Genomic DNA, 13,319 nt, shown 5'->3' on the forward strand with positions numbered 1-13,319 from the left:
TAGATAGGTTTTGACATCAATATAGAGCTTATTATTTCATTTAGTGTCTCACCTCTTACCTTAAACATTAGTTTAGGCTCCCTCTTTGTTCTCACTCAGGAGTTTTACCTGGCTGGGTCACTGCACAATATTAAATAGGCCTACACATGTGCGCAACACCTCAGTGCCCTGGAAAACATGCCTGCTCTGTCCTGGAGAAATAGTTGACCCTCATGATTGTCACTGCACACTCTGCTGACATGCTTCATGTAGTTTCAGCTCTAAAACGATCATTAGTTGCAGCCCTGAGACTAAACAACATCTCCAAACAGCATTACCAGACTCAGTTCCTGCAGATTTCATGTGGAAAAATTATAGATCAGATAATAGCAGTGAGTCGTATTTAAGCACCACACACACACACACACACACACACACACACACACACACACACAAGGGGCCCCACAGGACAACTGTAGTGATGTTTTAAGTCGGAGGCAAGTTGGGCAGACTGAGCTGCTGCACAGCGCCTCTAGGGTCGCGCCTGCGCTCGCACTGGAGAGGGAGAGGTGGGAGCGCAGAGACACAGCGTTGTCCGTGAGGGACCATGACAGTCCGGAGCGGCAGCAGGGAGTCTGCAACCCCAACCTTCACCTGCAGCTAAAACCCGCGAAAGAAAAAAAAAAAAAAAAAAAAAAAAACCGCAACGGAAACATGCGATCTGACAGAGATTTGCGCGCCTGTGCTTCACTTGTGCCTTTGCAAACACCTTCGGGGAGTTCACACGTTCCTGCGCTTCGACGAGGAAGCGATGTTTAGGCGCAGACTGCCGGCAGAGCCCAGCGGAGTTTGGATGTGTGTTTCGTAGCCCGTCGGATGAAAGAGGACACATTATTGAATCAGGAGACACAGCGACAAGGGGCACCGCGAATGTAGTCTTCAAGGGGGGGGAAGCGAAACACTGCGCCTACCGGTGTCTCCCTGCGGTCATTCTCCTCTTGTGTTTGTTTCGGCTTTCTTTACAGTGCTGTGTGGCAAAAGTAAGGGACGATGCAGGTGAAGAAGCACCGGGACTCGGACCGGAGCGGCGGGGACATGCTGGAAGCAGACGGCCTCCGCAAAAACTCCTCATGTTTCTCAAATATCAAGATATTCTTGATATCGGAATGCGCCCTCATGTTGGCACAGGGCACCGTCGGAGCATACCTGGTGAGTGCAACACACAACCCAAACTCATGAGGCAGGACCCACACCGCCTGCATCATGGCTGTGTAACTGTGAGACCCTGCTGCTCGAGGTCATATTCAGACTTGTCTTATCCGGGTCTGGGCTTTCGGTTTTGGCTTTCTGCTTCTCTACTCGCTTTGGGATAAACACTGATGTGCAGATGACATGAGATAGAAACCTGTGAAGTAAAGCCAGCAGGACAGATTTCCTGCTGCTCAACTGTCCCGTGTTAGTTAGGTTATTATTGTGAGAAAACAACCCCTGCTTGTCTGCCATTATGTCTAATTTTTTTTATTTTTTAATGTATCGCAACTCAAACTGAGCCAATTTTATTCATATATGTGGAAACCAAAGGTTGACCTTTTAATCTTTGGTTGGCACCAATAGTAGTAGTCTTATTATATTTAGGAAGGTGGTAGTTGGTTGATTTACCCAAAATGCCTTTCAAGGTCAAGGACATCCTCCTCCCATTCCTTGTTTCCTTTTTTTTTGTTTAACTCACTACTTTCAGTTTTACTATTAATCACACTGATAATAGAAGAAACCACAATGATGAGTGAAGTTTTAAAGAGGTTTTTTGTACTTAAACCTAAACCTAAAAATGTTCACGTTCACGATCCTGAAAAAAATCTAAAAACATGCGGAGATCCTTATATAGATTTTGTGGGACAAAGCTCCCTGAAGTGCTCCAAAGTATTCCTCAAACTGTCCCAGAGGAGCTACAAAGCCTCGGGCAACCACTGTGAACATTTAGTTTCGACATTGGCAATGTTTATTCTCCAAGAATCACACTGTTTCCTCAGCTCAGTTGCAATTAATAGACTAAACCCTAACTCTGCTTTGGCCATATTTGGAGTGGAACATCTTATCTTCTCTGTTAGATGACCTGCTGAGCATCAAGCATCTGTGGCCAGTCGGTGACTCTGAGCATGGTTTCCTAAAGAGGATGTTCTTCCCCTTTATCATTATTTGTGAAAGGCACAGGCATCGCAGTTCTGCTTTTTTGTGGCAGGTTGGCTGTGCACACCTGTTCAGACAGTTTGAACAATAAACCTGGAGCTCCAGGTGAGGGAGGGATGAATTACTTACACAAACACATGAGGCTCTCTCCCATGCTTGTTTTCACTGACAGAGCAGAGCAGAGCTCATTTACACAGAGCTTTATTTACATGGACAGGACATTAGGTACCTGGTTCACTGACAGTCTGGTCAATTGGAATCAGCCTACACGAGCTACTGCGGCATCTCTGATTGGATGATGGGACTTAAGAGTGTTTGCTGGCAGCAAAGGGACAAAACTCAACTATCATGGCCCCTTTGCTTTCTCTGAGCTGCTTACAGTACAAGACACTTAGCAACATGCTGCATGTCCTGATTTAGCAGCCTGACTGCAACCTGTCGGCCTGCACAGAGATACCACAAGAATATGAGATGATCATTGTTCCTTGATTTAGTAGGGTTTCTCTCACTTCTTGGAAATTTACTTTGATGCCTTTACTGTCTTTGATATAGGAGTGAATTAACAGCCTCTTGTGATTTCCATCAAAAATTAACATCTGAAAATAGTAAATAATTTCATGAACAATTCTTTTCAGCAGTTAATGACTTGGCTCGTGGAGGAATTGATTGATTAATTGTTTTAGCTGTAAAAAGTAAAAAAAAAAAAAAGTGAAAAATTGCCATCACAACGTCCCAGAGCCCTAGGCGATGTCTTCTTTTACATCTGACCAACAGTCCAAAACCCAATAGTACTCAGTTTACGATCATGTGTGACAAAGAGACCATGATCAATTAATGTCTTGAAACCAAAACAATTAATTGACATCACTGTTTAGGTATAAAGCTATATAGTTAAATAGTCACATGTTTACTTGAACGATTACTCGATGAATCAATTGATCGTTGATTATTTATCACAGTCATTTTTCAAGCCAAAAGGGCAAAGATTCCATAGATCAGCCTTTACGCATGACAGGTTTGGCTGCTGTTTATTGTCATATATGGTGTTAAACTGGATATCTTTTGGGATTTTTCATGGTTTTCTGACATTTTATAAACAAAACAATGAATCAAGTGTGAGAATAATCGTTGTGAAAGTACTCTTAGGCTTTATTTCATAAAGATTTAGAGATTCACTTATCATGCAACCAAAATGAGTACTGATAACCTGAATAGGTCGTCTAGAGTCATGATTTACAGTACTGTCATTGGAGTTGTCATGTTGAGGAATACAGGAACAAATGTATTTTATTAAAATTTTCTGTAGCAATTTTTGACATCAGAGGACTCTAAAAGTGGTCAGTCACTCAAGCGTGCTTTCATAAGTGTTTAGAATTTAATTTCAGCTGATTTTAATTGTACGAATTAATATTATTTGCAAAACCTTGGGAAGCTTTATTTGTGATTTCTGCGTTTGCAGCACCTGAGGGTCTGAGCTCTGCTGGTTATAGTAATGCTTCCCTGATAAGAACCAAAGCTGACACTTCAGGGCCCGAGCTGCAAAGTGCGACAAACACCTGAGCCTGAACTGTGTTCGTCTCAGCTGAGCAAACCTGTCAAACTGAAGTGTGTTGGAGGGAGAAGCCCAAACTGTTCATCAGGAACATTATTGTCTTATATTATTTTAAGCTCTATTAATTATTTCACGTTAATATTCAGACATTATGCAAAACATACATCCCCCAAGTCATTATTATCATTAATCATTATTATTGGTCCTTGGGCCTTTTAAACAGTGCGCAGATGAGATGTGGTAAAAACAAAAAATAAAAATCCAAAGTGACGTGCTGTTTTATTTTATCCAAGCAATGAGTTGGTGTGAGTGATCAATAAATAGACAGTTAATTCAAAGTCTGCTGTGCTTGTGTGTGTCTGTACACATGCATGACCTGAAAAAAATGAAATGTTTAAATTTCACACATGCTCAAAAAATTTGTAATTTGTGACGAATACATTTAAAAACTGGAAAATATTCTGTTTGCCCAAAGCTAATGCTATCGATGTAGCTTCATTTAGATACACAATAGCTCATTCAGAACAGTGAAAGTAAGTTAAGCTAACCTTCAGTCAACCTTCAGTAAGTCACACCTCGTAAAACAAAGTGGAAATGATTCTAAATAGCCAAGGCTTCACTTATAAACAGCTGCCCTGCCTTCATAAATAGCACCATTCCAGCACTTTCATGTTAGTCCTAAACCTTGATGTGATGAAGTGAATGTCAGCATTGAGCAGCTTTTTCTGCTTTCTGATCATAGAGACACTGTCAGTGCATGCTGAAATAAGTCTGTGGAAGTTGGGATTCCTTGTACTCAGACAGGACTCGCTCTTCTTTTAGGTGATGGGATGTCACTAAGCATGACAAGGTTTGTTTTGTTGCCATGCAACTGATTTAAACATTTCCACAGTTTAAGTCATTATCCGGACAAAATGTGGCTGTGACCACTGACCAGTCTGCATTCCACTCTGTTTTTCCTGTGTAATTTATTCTGGTTTTAATCCTCCTGGAAGGCTGCCTGTTTAAGTGGAAGTGCACAAACATGTTGAACCTGGCGACAAGAGCTTAACTCATCCAGAGTGTTTCCACTGCAGGAGCTGTCACTCGCACACGCACTTGCCCAGGCCTCCCATAACGGGATGGGATCTGATTAGATAATGGCTTCACTCCCTCTGCTTCACTTTATTGCAGCGTTATTGTGTAGACCTAGAGGTAGTGTAGAGGATGAGGCAACGTTGTGATCAGATCCCAGCCGGGGTGGAGCCAGCCAGGCGTAAATGCAGCCCTTCCAGTGTGTTCGCATTTGTGAGAAAGAGCCGCCCAAGGGGCAGAAACGTCATGACTCATTCTGAAGTTTTCCATCCACTCAACATCACTGAAGGACACCGGCACGAACCGCTCCCAACAATCATCCTTGATCTGTAGTGAAGGAGTCACTGCAGTCGGGTTCAGAGCAGCTGCAAGAACGACCTGCTGTCACTTCTGCCTCCTAAAAGTCACAGAGGACAACGTTTTTTTTTTATAAACTCCAGTGACAAAGCAAACAGGCTGCACAATGTTTGTCTTTGTTGGCAATGACATCTCCTCTTTCTCCTTGCCTGTTGTGCATTAAATCTTATCTCAAACAGGACAGGAAAGATCATAGATTAATACCAGACATCAGTGGGGACTGAAGGGCACAGGGTTTCTGCTCTGGGTCAGAACAGATTTTACTATCCAAGAACAAATAAAACTCTAAAATATAAATGTGTGTAGATTGTAATATAGATGACTCTTTTAGAGACATACAGAAAAACCAAAGAGGAGAAAGAATGTATAAACTGTGATTGAGGTCAAGAGTGGATGATAGATACTGAAGACAACACAAAAAACCCACAAAAATACCTATATTGGCTGTGCAGAGACTATGGCTGTATGATATTTTATATTTACCAACATGTGATGCTTAATGTCGGGTTAAAAGTTGAATTCAAGTTTAGTTGCATTAAGAAAGAGATCATTTTTGATCAGCCATTTCCACATTTGTCCCTGAAGCACTGAGCCTTCTGGAGCCTGAACATTCCCTTTGTTGTTTTTGAACAACCCCTGCTTCAATTCAGATCCGCTATGTACATTAAATTGGCATAATTGATGGAAAAGTGTTCCAACAACAAACCAGCTAGCTGATTCATCTTGCAATGAAGTCACTCTTTGCAGAACGGGATGTTTGTGTTGGCAGGATCCTTTTTTTAGAGCTCAATCAAAACTCTTCAGCGGAGCCAGTTGTGAAATGGAAAATTGCGATGCCCTTTCAAGGACAGTTTGGGACAGATCTGAAAATAGCTTCATAACTGTTTAAATGTGACGCTGTGGTTCACAGGGCACAGAGAGACTGTTCCCACACATCACAAGCAAGCAAGCGAACACATCCTTGCTCTGCTGTACAACAGATTGATTATGCTTCACTTACTACCCAACAGTATTTAATCACTGACCTCTGGATCACATCTGACAAACTGTATTGTGACAACCATTCTGCTTTGTTTGCCTCAGCTGGAAGTTACTGGTAGGCTCCAACTCAGCTGTGGATGACAGCTGGTGAAAGAGAGAGAAGCTTGTGATGAGCCGTTCTAACTAAAGCTGTGGAAGTCTGTGTTGTTGTGCGCGGCTAATCAGAAACAGAGGCCTGTTGGCAGGGAGGAGCCACAGTGTGGAACATCTGAACAGCTTGTCATTCAGGATATTCCAATGGAAAGGCACAGTTTAAAACGGCATGACTGATGATTTCTCCATGAGCACGTCCAAAAAAAGTATAGGCCCCCGTTTACACCTGGTATTAATGTGTGATCTGTATCTGGGTAATGACTGGCCTGTGCATTTACCCCTGGTATTATTAAGCATTCTTGCTATCTCCATTCTTGTGATCAGATCTTAATCTACAAATTAGTTGGGTGGAGCTGGCAGATTTGTAGACAGGCATTATTCATCACTTTTTGTGGTGGAAGACTTGCTAGCTACTGCTTCTACTAGCTTTTGCGAGGGTGGGTTGCTTAACCTGGGAGGAAGAGACAGAGTAAAGTGATCACACATTAATGCCAGGTGTAAATGCGGTCATGGATTTGAAAGGCTTGTATGTATTCTGATAAATCATGTGAAGAATTTCCTCCTTCAGTTGGTGACTTCAGATTCCCACATCCTTGGTTTTGTTTTTTGTGTGTATTTTTTTTGTTGCTTTGTTCAGCATCATTCCCATGACCCTGCTTTGAGTCTGTGCTCTGTTGTTGTTTTCAGGTGAGTGTGCTGACCACCCTGGAGCGGCGGTTCAACCTGCAAAGTGCTGACGTTGGAGTGATAGCCAGCAGCTTTGAGATAGGCAACCTGGCACTGATCCTGTTTGTCAGCTACTTTGGGGCCAAAGCACATCGCCCCCGTCTGATAGGCTGTGGGGGCATCGTCATGGCACTCGGCGCCCTTCTCTCAGCTCTCCCGGAATTTCTAACAAATCAGTATGAGATAGGGGATATGCGGAGGACTGACGTGGGCCGGGATGATTGCTCCAACACCAGCAGCAGGGACGCCCAGCAGATAGAGGACACTGTGTGTGCCAACAGGGCCAACACCAACATGATGTACCTGCTGCTGATCGGAGCCCAGGTCCTGCTGGGTATCGGAGCCACGCCGGTGCAGCCTCTAGGGGTGTCCTATATTGATGATCACGTGAAGAAGAAAGACTCCTCACTCTATATAGGTGAGCCATATTCATAAAACTATATCCATAAAATGTTTAAAATCCAGATTGCACAGATTGGAAAAAAGTGAAAATGAAAGACAGATTGCCAAAGGCCACAATGAAGGAACGTTTGAGATTCGTCGGCTGAATGAAATTACTGTTAAAGATAAGCAGCGCTCAAGGAAACAGATGATTATCACACTGGAAAGAAAAAAATCTTTTTAACTGCAGCACATTGATTTCCCAAGGCAACTCAAACTGGTACAGCAGAGGCAGCAATGAGTGTGTTTGTTCAGCGCCATCAGGTGCAGTGTTTGCATAGTTTGAATCAACACAGTATGTCCATACACTGTATTTGTGCTCTTCTGCTGCACACCATCTCCCTTTGTTCGAGCGCAGACCTGTTCACGTGAGTGCCAGGTGAGCACATCTTAGAGCTTTTTAATCTCCATCACAGAGGCTTCAGTGGGTTAAATGTCTCTGCTTCGCTCAGTCCTCTCTCAAAGGCAAGATGCTGCTGATGTGGCTCTTTGAGGTTTAAAGGTGCATTCAAACTGCTTTCTGGGCAAAATTCTGAATGCACGATGGCTGTTTTGGGACATGTAATTGCTGTGTTATGTATATATTTTTGCTATATTGGTATACAGATGGTAGCTTTAATACTTTTCTCATTAAGCCATGGAGGATTTTCACTTCTGCAGCTTTTTCTTTGAATCTATGTCATATATTTTAAAGGAACACCCACCCAGTGAGATATGTTACCGGGTAATAACTATAAATTATGCATATTGAAGGAATAGTTGGACAGTTTGTGAAGTACGTTGATTTGCTCTCTTGTCTAGAGTGTGATGAGAAGATTGCTGCCTCTTCCATGCCTGTATGATAAGTATATGCTGCCGGAGTCAGCAGTTGCTTAGCCTAGCCCTCTAGCCTAAGGACTGGAAACACAGGGAAAGAGCCTGACTCTGTCTGGAGGTAAACAAAATCCAATCCAGCATCTTTAAAGCTCATTAATTAACATACTATATCTTGTTTGTTTAATTTGTAAAAATCAAAGTATAAAAATGACAACTTCCTGCTTTACAGGCACATGAAACAGTTTTTTTTATGTGAAGCCAATCTAACTGGCTGTTAGCCTAAGCTACATATTAGCCACACAGACAGGGAAGAGGCATCAATTTTCTCATCAAAATCCAGGCCCTCTGAGACACGAGTCTTCTCCTCAAGTCTTGGCAAGCGAGAGAATAAGCATATTTTCCAAATCTATATGTTTAAAGTTAATAACAGTAACTTTTTAACAGGCTAGCATCCCTGCATAGTAAAACTTTCCACAGTTACCTGTGAACCACAGCCACACATCCATATATAATACTATGTTTCTTTGTTTTGACTGTGACCTGCCTTTTAATTTGTTGTCCAGACTGCCACATCAGCCTTTGATGGAGTAGATGAGATCTGTTTGCATAGTGTGTGTTTTTTGTTATCAGCATGGAGCAGAGACAATGAGAGCTTGAATAGAGGATGAGTTCAGGCTGACACACACCCTTTCTGTTACATTGACACAGCAGCATGCTGTGTGGATGCCTTTTGTCACTCAAATACAGATGTGACCTGCGAACAAAGGCAGCAGTGTGTAGTCTGTAATCTCAAGCCCAAAGCTGATTTTCTTAATTGCCATTCGCTGTATTTATTTGTCCTGAACAGCTGTTTTGTTTTTTGTTTTTTTTGTTTGTTTTTTTTTTTTTACAAAAAAACACCTAGAGCTTTGTTTGAAACAGTAAGGAGCATGAAAGGGAAGCACAAAAGGCTTTGACGCTTTGGCACCACCATAGTGGCTTTTTAGCAGTTTACCGGGGGAAGTGGACTGTGAGTGATTGAAGTTTGGCAGGCATAGGTGGGAGAGATTTGGCTCTGTCCTCCTCTGATAAGCTGCAAGGAGAGTTGGAGGAAAAACAAGCGGTGAGCAGCGAGGAACAATGTGGTATTGAGTCGCACTCAGCTGATCGTCCTAATCCTTCTGCTGCAGGCATGTCATGTGCCCCCAGCTGCATGAATGGAGCAGATTGTCTGAAATTCTGAGAGATTTCCTTTCACACACTGATAATGCATTTGGATTATTCATCAGTTTACGACAACAAGTTCACATTGTTGAAGCAGCAACAGAAAGTTGAATTTTGAAACATTTTGTCAAAATATTTGCTTATTTGCTGTAGGTTTTCTGCAAGTTATGTACCTCTGCCTTATGTTCCATTTTAACTCTGTAAACACACCTGTGTGGTTCAATACTATCAGCATGTCAACATCACAAGTATCTAATTTCATTTTTATAGTGGGATTTTCAACAACATGAAAATGAATCCATCCATCATTTCTGTCAGGTTATTTTGTCTCTGGAGTGACGTGTCAGGGGGATTTAGGAGTTGCAGAAGAAGCCGTTAGACAGAAATTAGAAGTGAAGTCACCTTTCAAATCTGAGACCAGAAACACTCTGCTTTCACATCCAACAGCTGCAAATGAATGTGCTATATGAGCATGTACAGTAAAACCTCCTCTGTTCTCAGTGCGCCCTCGTTTTCACACGACCCGATTCCAAGTATTCATGTGCTGCTGGTGTGTAGACTCTTTCACAGCATTAAGTGTTAAAGCTTTTCCACACACACCGATTTGGAGACAGGGTTTAAAGCAAAGTGCTTGCTTCACTGTATTTCTTTAATTCATTTTACTTATTTCATATCACATAACTTCCCCCTAAGGTTAAAAACATCATCATTAACCCTGACTCATGATGCATGACACCAAGTGTAATTGAAGCTGCTTTTTTTTTTCTCCCACCGCAACTGTTGCCCTCTGCGGTTGTCAAAGCACATTCTCGCCCGGCAATGTGTTATTGTTACATGACCAGGTGAAAAGTGTGCGCCTTCGACAGAGGCAGGTCCCTGCCCTGTCAGAATACGGCGGTGTAGGGAGAGCAGAGCCGAGAGGCCTGGAGAAGAGCCATAATTACAGAGCGAGGCAGGAATGCCAACCAGCCAGCCATGAGGTAGGTCTGAGTGGGCTGGGACACACATGCATACCACACAGGCCTGTGAAAAACAACTCCTCCAGAGGCTCCGGCTGCCTGCTTTTACTGTGTATACGGCAGCAGACATGGCTTACTGCTGTTTAAACAACTGTAAAACACACTCAGGAAAGGTCTGCACTTTACATTTCAGAGAGCTCTTTGGCACTCTGTGGTTGAGATATGTTCACCGTCATTATCAAGATTTTTTAGGAGCCAGGGCTAGTAAGTGGTGTGTGTTCTTTTTAAAAGGAAGAACTCCAGTGTTGTCTAGAAACCAGTTTGAATGCCGTCACCACCTCCGTCAAAAAGCAGCTTTAAAAGCAGGGTCAAACATAAACACATGTATTTAATGGGATTGTGTTGTTTTGGTTTGTTTCCTCGAGTCTAGACGTAGGCACTTGTCTCTGGCCAAAGGAAACAAATATGATTGGACAGATTGCGTCAACAGGATCTCCATTCCCACTGCTCTATGACCTTTCACTATCCACTGCTAATTCTGGCTCTTCCCACAGGACCCCCGACTGCATAAATATACCGTACAGGACGCACAGAGAAGGGTTTAGAGCTGACGCTGTGTGTCGTACAGCACAGTCCCCTCCCAGCTGCCCATGCACGTTTCAGAAGCTTTTAGGCAGCCTTGGATTTCTTCATTAATCTGTAATGTACACTATGCGGTGCCTGTGGTACCATACATATATGGGGGAGTTTGAAAGTATGACATAAATTAATTCATTAATGTCATGCCTTTTTGTGAACATGTGGACATTTCTTGTTGCATAAGTATAATAAATGTATGATCAGATTCAAAAGTGCTGATATAGGGGAGGCTTAAAGTGCAATTTTCCAAAGCAGCTCCTTTCAGAGGCATAAGTGACACAGTCTTGGTTAAGCTGTTATAAAGAAGGAAACATCTAAATTAGGGATGTCAGCAGCAATTTGATGGTCATTACCAATGTCAGTGAAATTGCACTATTCTCTATTCGTATCAAATTTGACACCACAGCAAAAAAACAAAACACACACCTCCACCTGGTCAGTGTGCTAGCAGCACTTAAAAGCTGACAGACGAATGGTGTGAAAATATTCATTTATTTAAAAGTCAGTGTTATATTCTGGCAGACTGAACAGTAATGACTGTAGCCTGCTAATGTTGGTAGCACCAGGCTGTCGCTGTGTTAGCCGAAATAAGCTAAGGCTAGCCTTGTGAACATTGTGCGTGGAGCGTTGCTACAACAGATGTATGTCGCAATTCACAAACAATAACGGTAACATTTCAGGACATGAACATTTTGTATCATATAAATTTAACATCAGAAACTCGTTCACTCTGAATTCTTTGTGCAGATCCAGATGTCTTTCTTTGAGCTGCTAACAATAACTTGCTAACGGTGACGATGCTAATATGCTGATGTCTAGCTGGCACGATGTTTACCATGTTCACCATCTTAGTTTAGCGTGTTAGCATGCTAACATGTATAAGTAGTCTAGTAGTTTTGCAGGTATTTGGTCATAAAGTAAAAGTATTGGACAAAGTCAAATTTTGACCTGCTGATGGGAGATCAGCAGAGTTATTAGGGCAACATGAATGTCAGCACAAACTGTCAGAGCGATCAATGAAATAGTTGTTCAGATATTTCAGTCTGAACAATCTGGATCTGGTTTAAATTGCTGTTGCCCCTTGAGCCATGTAACTCATGCAGTTTAAGAAAAATGATGACACCCCCTATCTTTGCATTTGTATTGTGTGTTAGTTTTTTTTTTTGTGTGTGTGTCTACATAAGATCAAAAAATCTTTGCATATCTGCCAAATTAGTTTATTTAAATTGTATTTGCATAAACCACTAACGTCAGTGCCAACTATCATTGACAAACTACTTGCCAGACAGCAGCCATTTACACGCAAAGAGCCACTTGATTTAAACAAGCCACTTTAGCTTTTGACAAATAAAATCATGTCTTGTGTTTCACCTTGGCTTGCTTGAAAAAGTGCGCTACTAACATCATGTTTGCCATTATTGACTGCAAGAAGGTATCTCTAACAGTAATTTCAGCTGGACTTTACAACTTCATGCACCAGTGACAGGCAGATGTCGCTGAATACAGCAGCACAGCAGCTGAGAGTATGATGGGCCTCTGAGTTTTATTGGCAAACACAAGCCTGTCAGAGGGACTGTAGAAGACATTCTCTCGCTCTCTCTCTCGCTCTCTCTTTCTCTCTCTCTCTCTCTCCCTCTCTCTCCCTCTGCGCCAAACTACCAAACTAGGAATGACAGACGAGCTGTGGGGAAACACAAAGGTCCTTCTTTTTCCATTGTGGCGTCAGACAAGATAACTGCCTCTACCTGGAAAGTAGACGTATAAAAAAAATTTGCCTCTCATATCTCTGTATCTTGCTGCCAACCACTGGTTTGTATATTATATTTTCAGGCCTTAGCATTGTCTTTCACCAAACCTACTGTATATTCCTTCAAACTAATATATTATAGAAATCTACTAATGCTATATTTCACTCCAACTCTGCAGGGATAAATTTAGCTTCAGGTTTGGTTGGAAAACCGATGGCAGTAGTCGCAGAGACAAAGGTCTCAGAAGGATCCTCGAGAGACTTGTCAACATTCCTGCTAAAATGCTCTGACTCCAAACAGTTGCTGCAGTAGGGCGTTTATATAAGCTACTTAAACTCAGCGCATGTTAATGTCATCTTGAAGGATTAGATTCTAAATGGGTTTTTCCGTCCCTGCCATAAGCTGCATGCTGAGTTTGCCTAGCAACAGCAGTTTGTTTTATCTCAAGATGATAAACGGCGTTGCAGTAAAACATTCGTCAGCCAGCTGCTGCTCCTCTGCATC

General features: G+C 42.2%; 1 protein-coding gene across 1 annotated transcript in view; it reads left to right on the forward strand.

Annotated features, from left to right (window-relative positions):
• The first annotated feature begins 536 nt into the window (after nt 1-536).
• slco3a1a (solute carrier organic anion transporter family member 3A1a) overlaps nt 537-13,319 on the forward strand; it is a 37,163-nt gene continuing 24,380 nt past the window's right edge. Inside the window, exons 1-2 of the mRNA XM_071499687.1 lie at nt 537-1,188; nt 6,971-7,427. Of these exons, the coding sequence (XP_071355788.1) occupies nt 1,030-1,188; nt 6,971-7,427 (616 nt within the window). The 5' untranslated portion in view covers nt 537-1,029. The remainder of the gene's footprint in view (nt 1,189-6,970; nt 7,428-13,319) is intronic.

Source organism: Trachinotus anak, unplaced genomic scaffold, assembly GCF_046630095.1.
Source record: "Trachinotus anak isolate AG129_WGS33_773 ecotype Australia unplaced genomic scaffold, CSIRO_AGI_Tana_v1 ptg000002l, whole genome shotgun sequence".
NCBI lineage: Eukaryota > Metazoa > Chordata > Actinopteri > Carangiformes > Carangidae > Trachinotus > Trachinotus anak.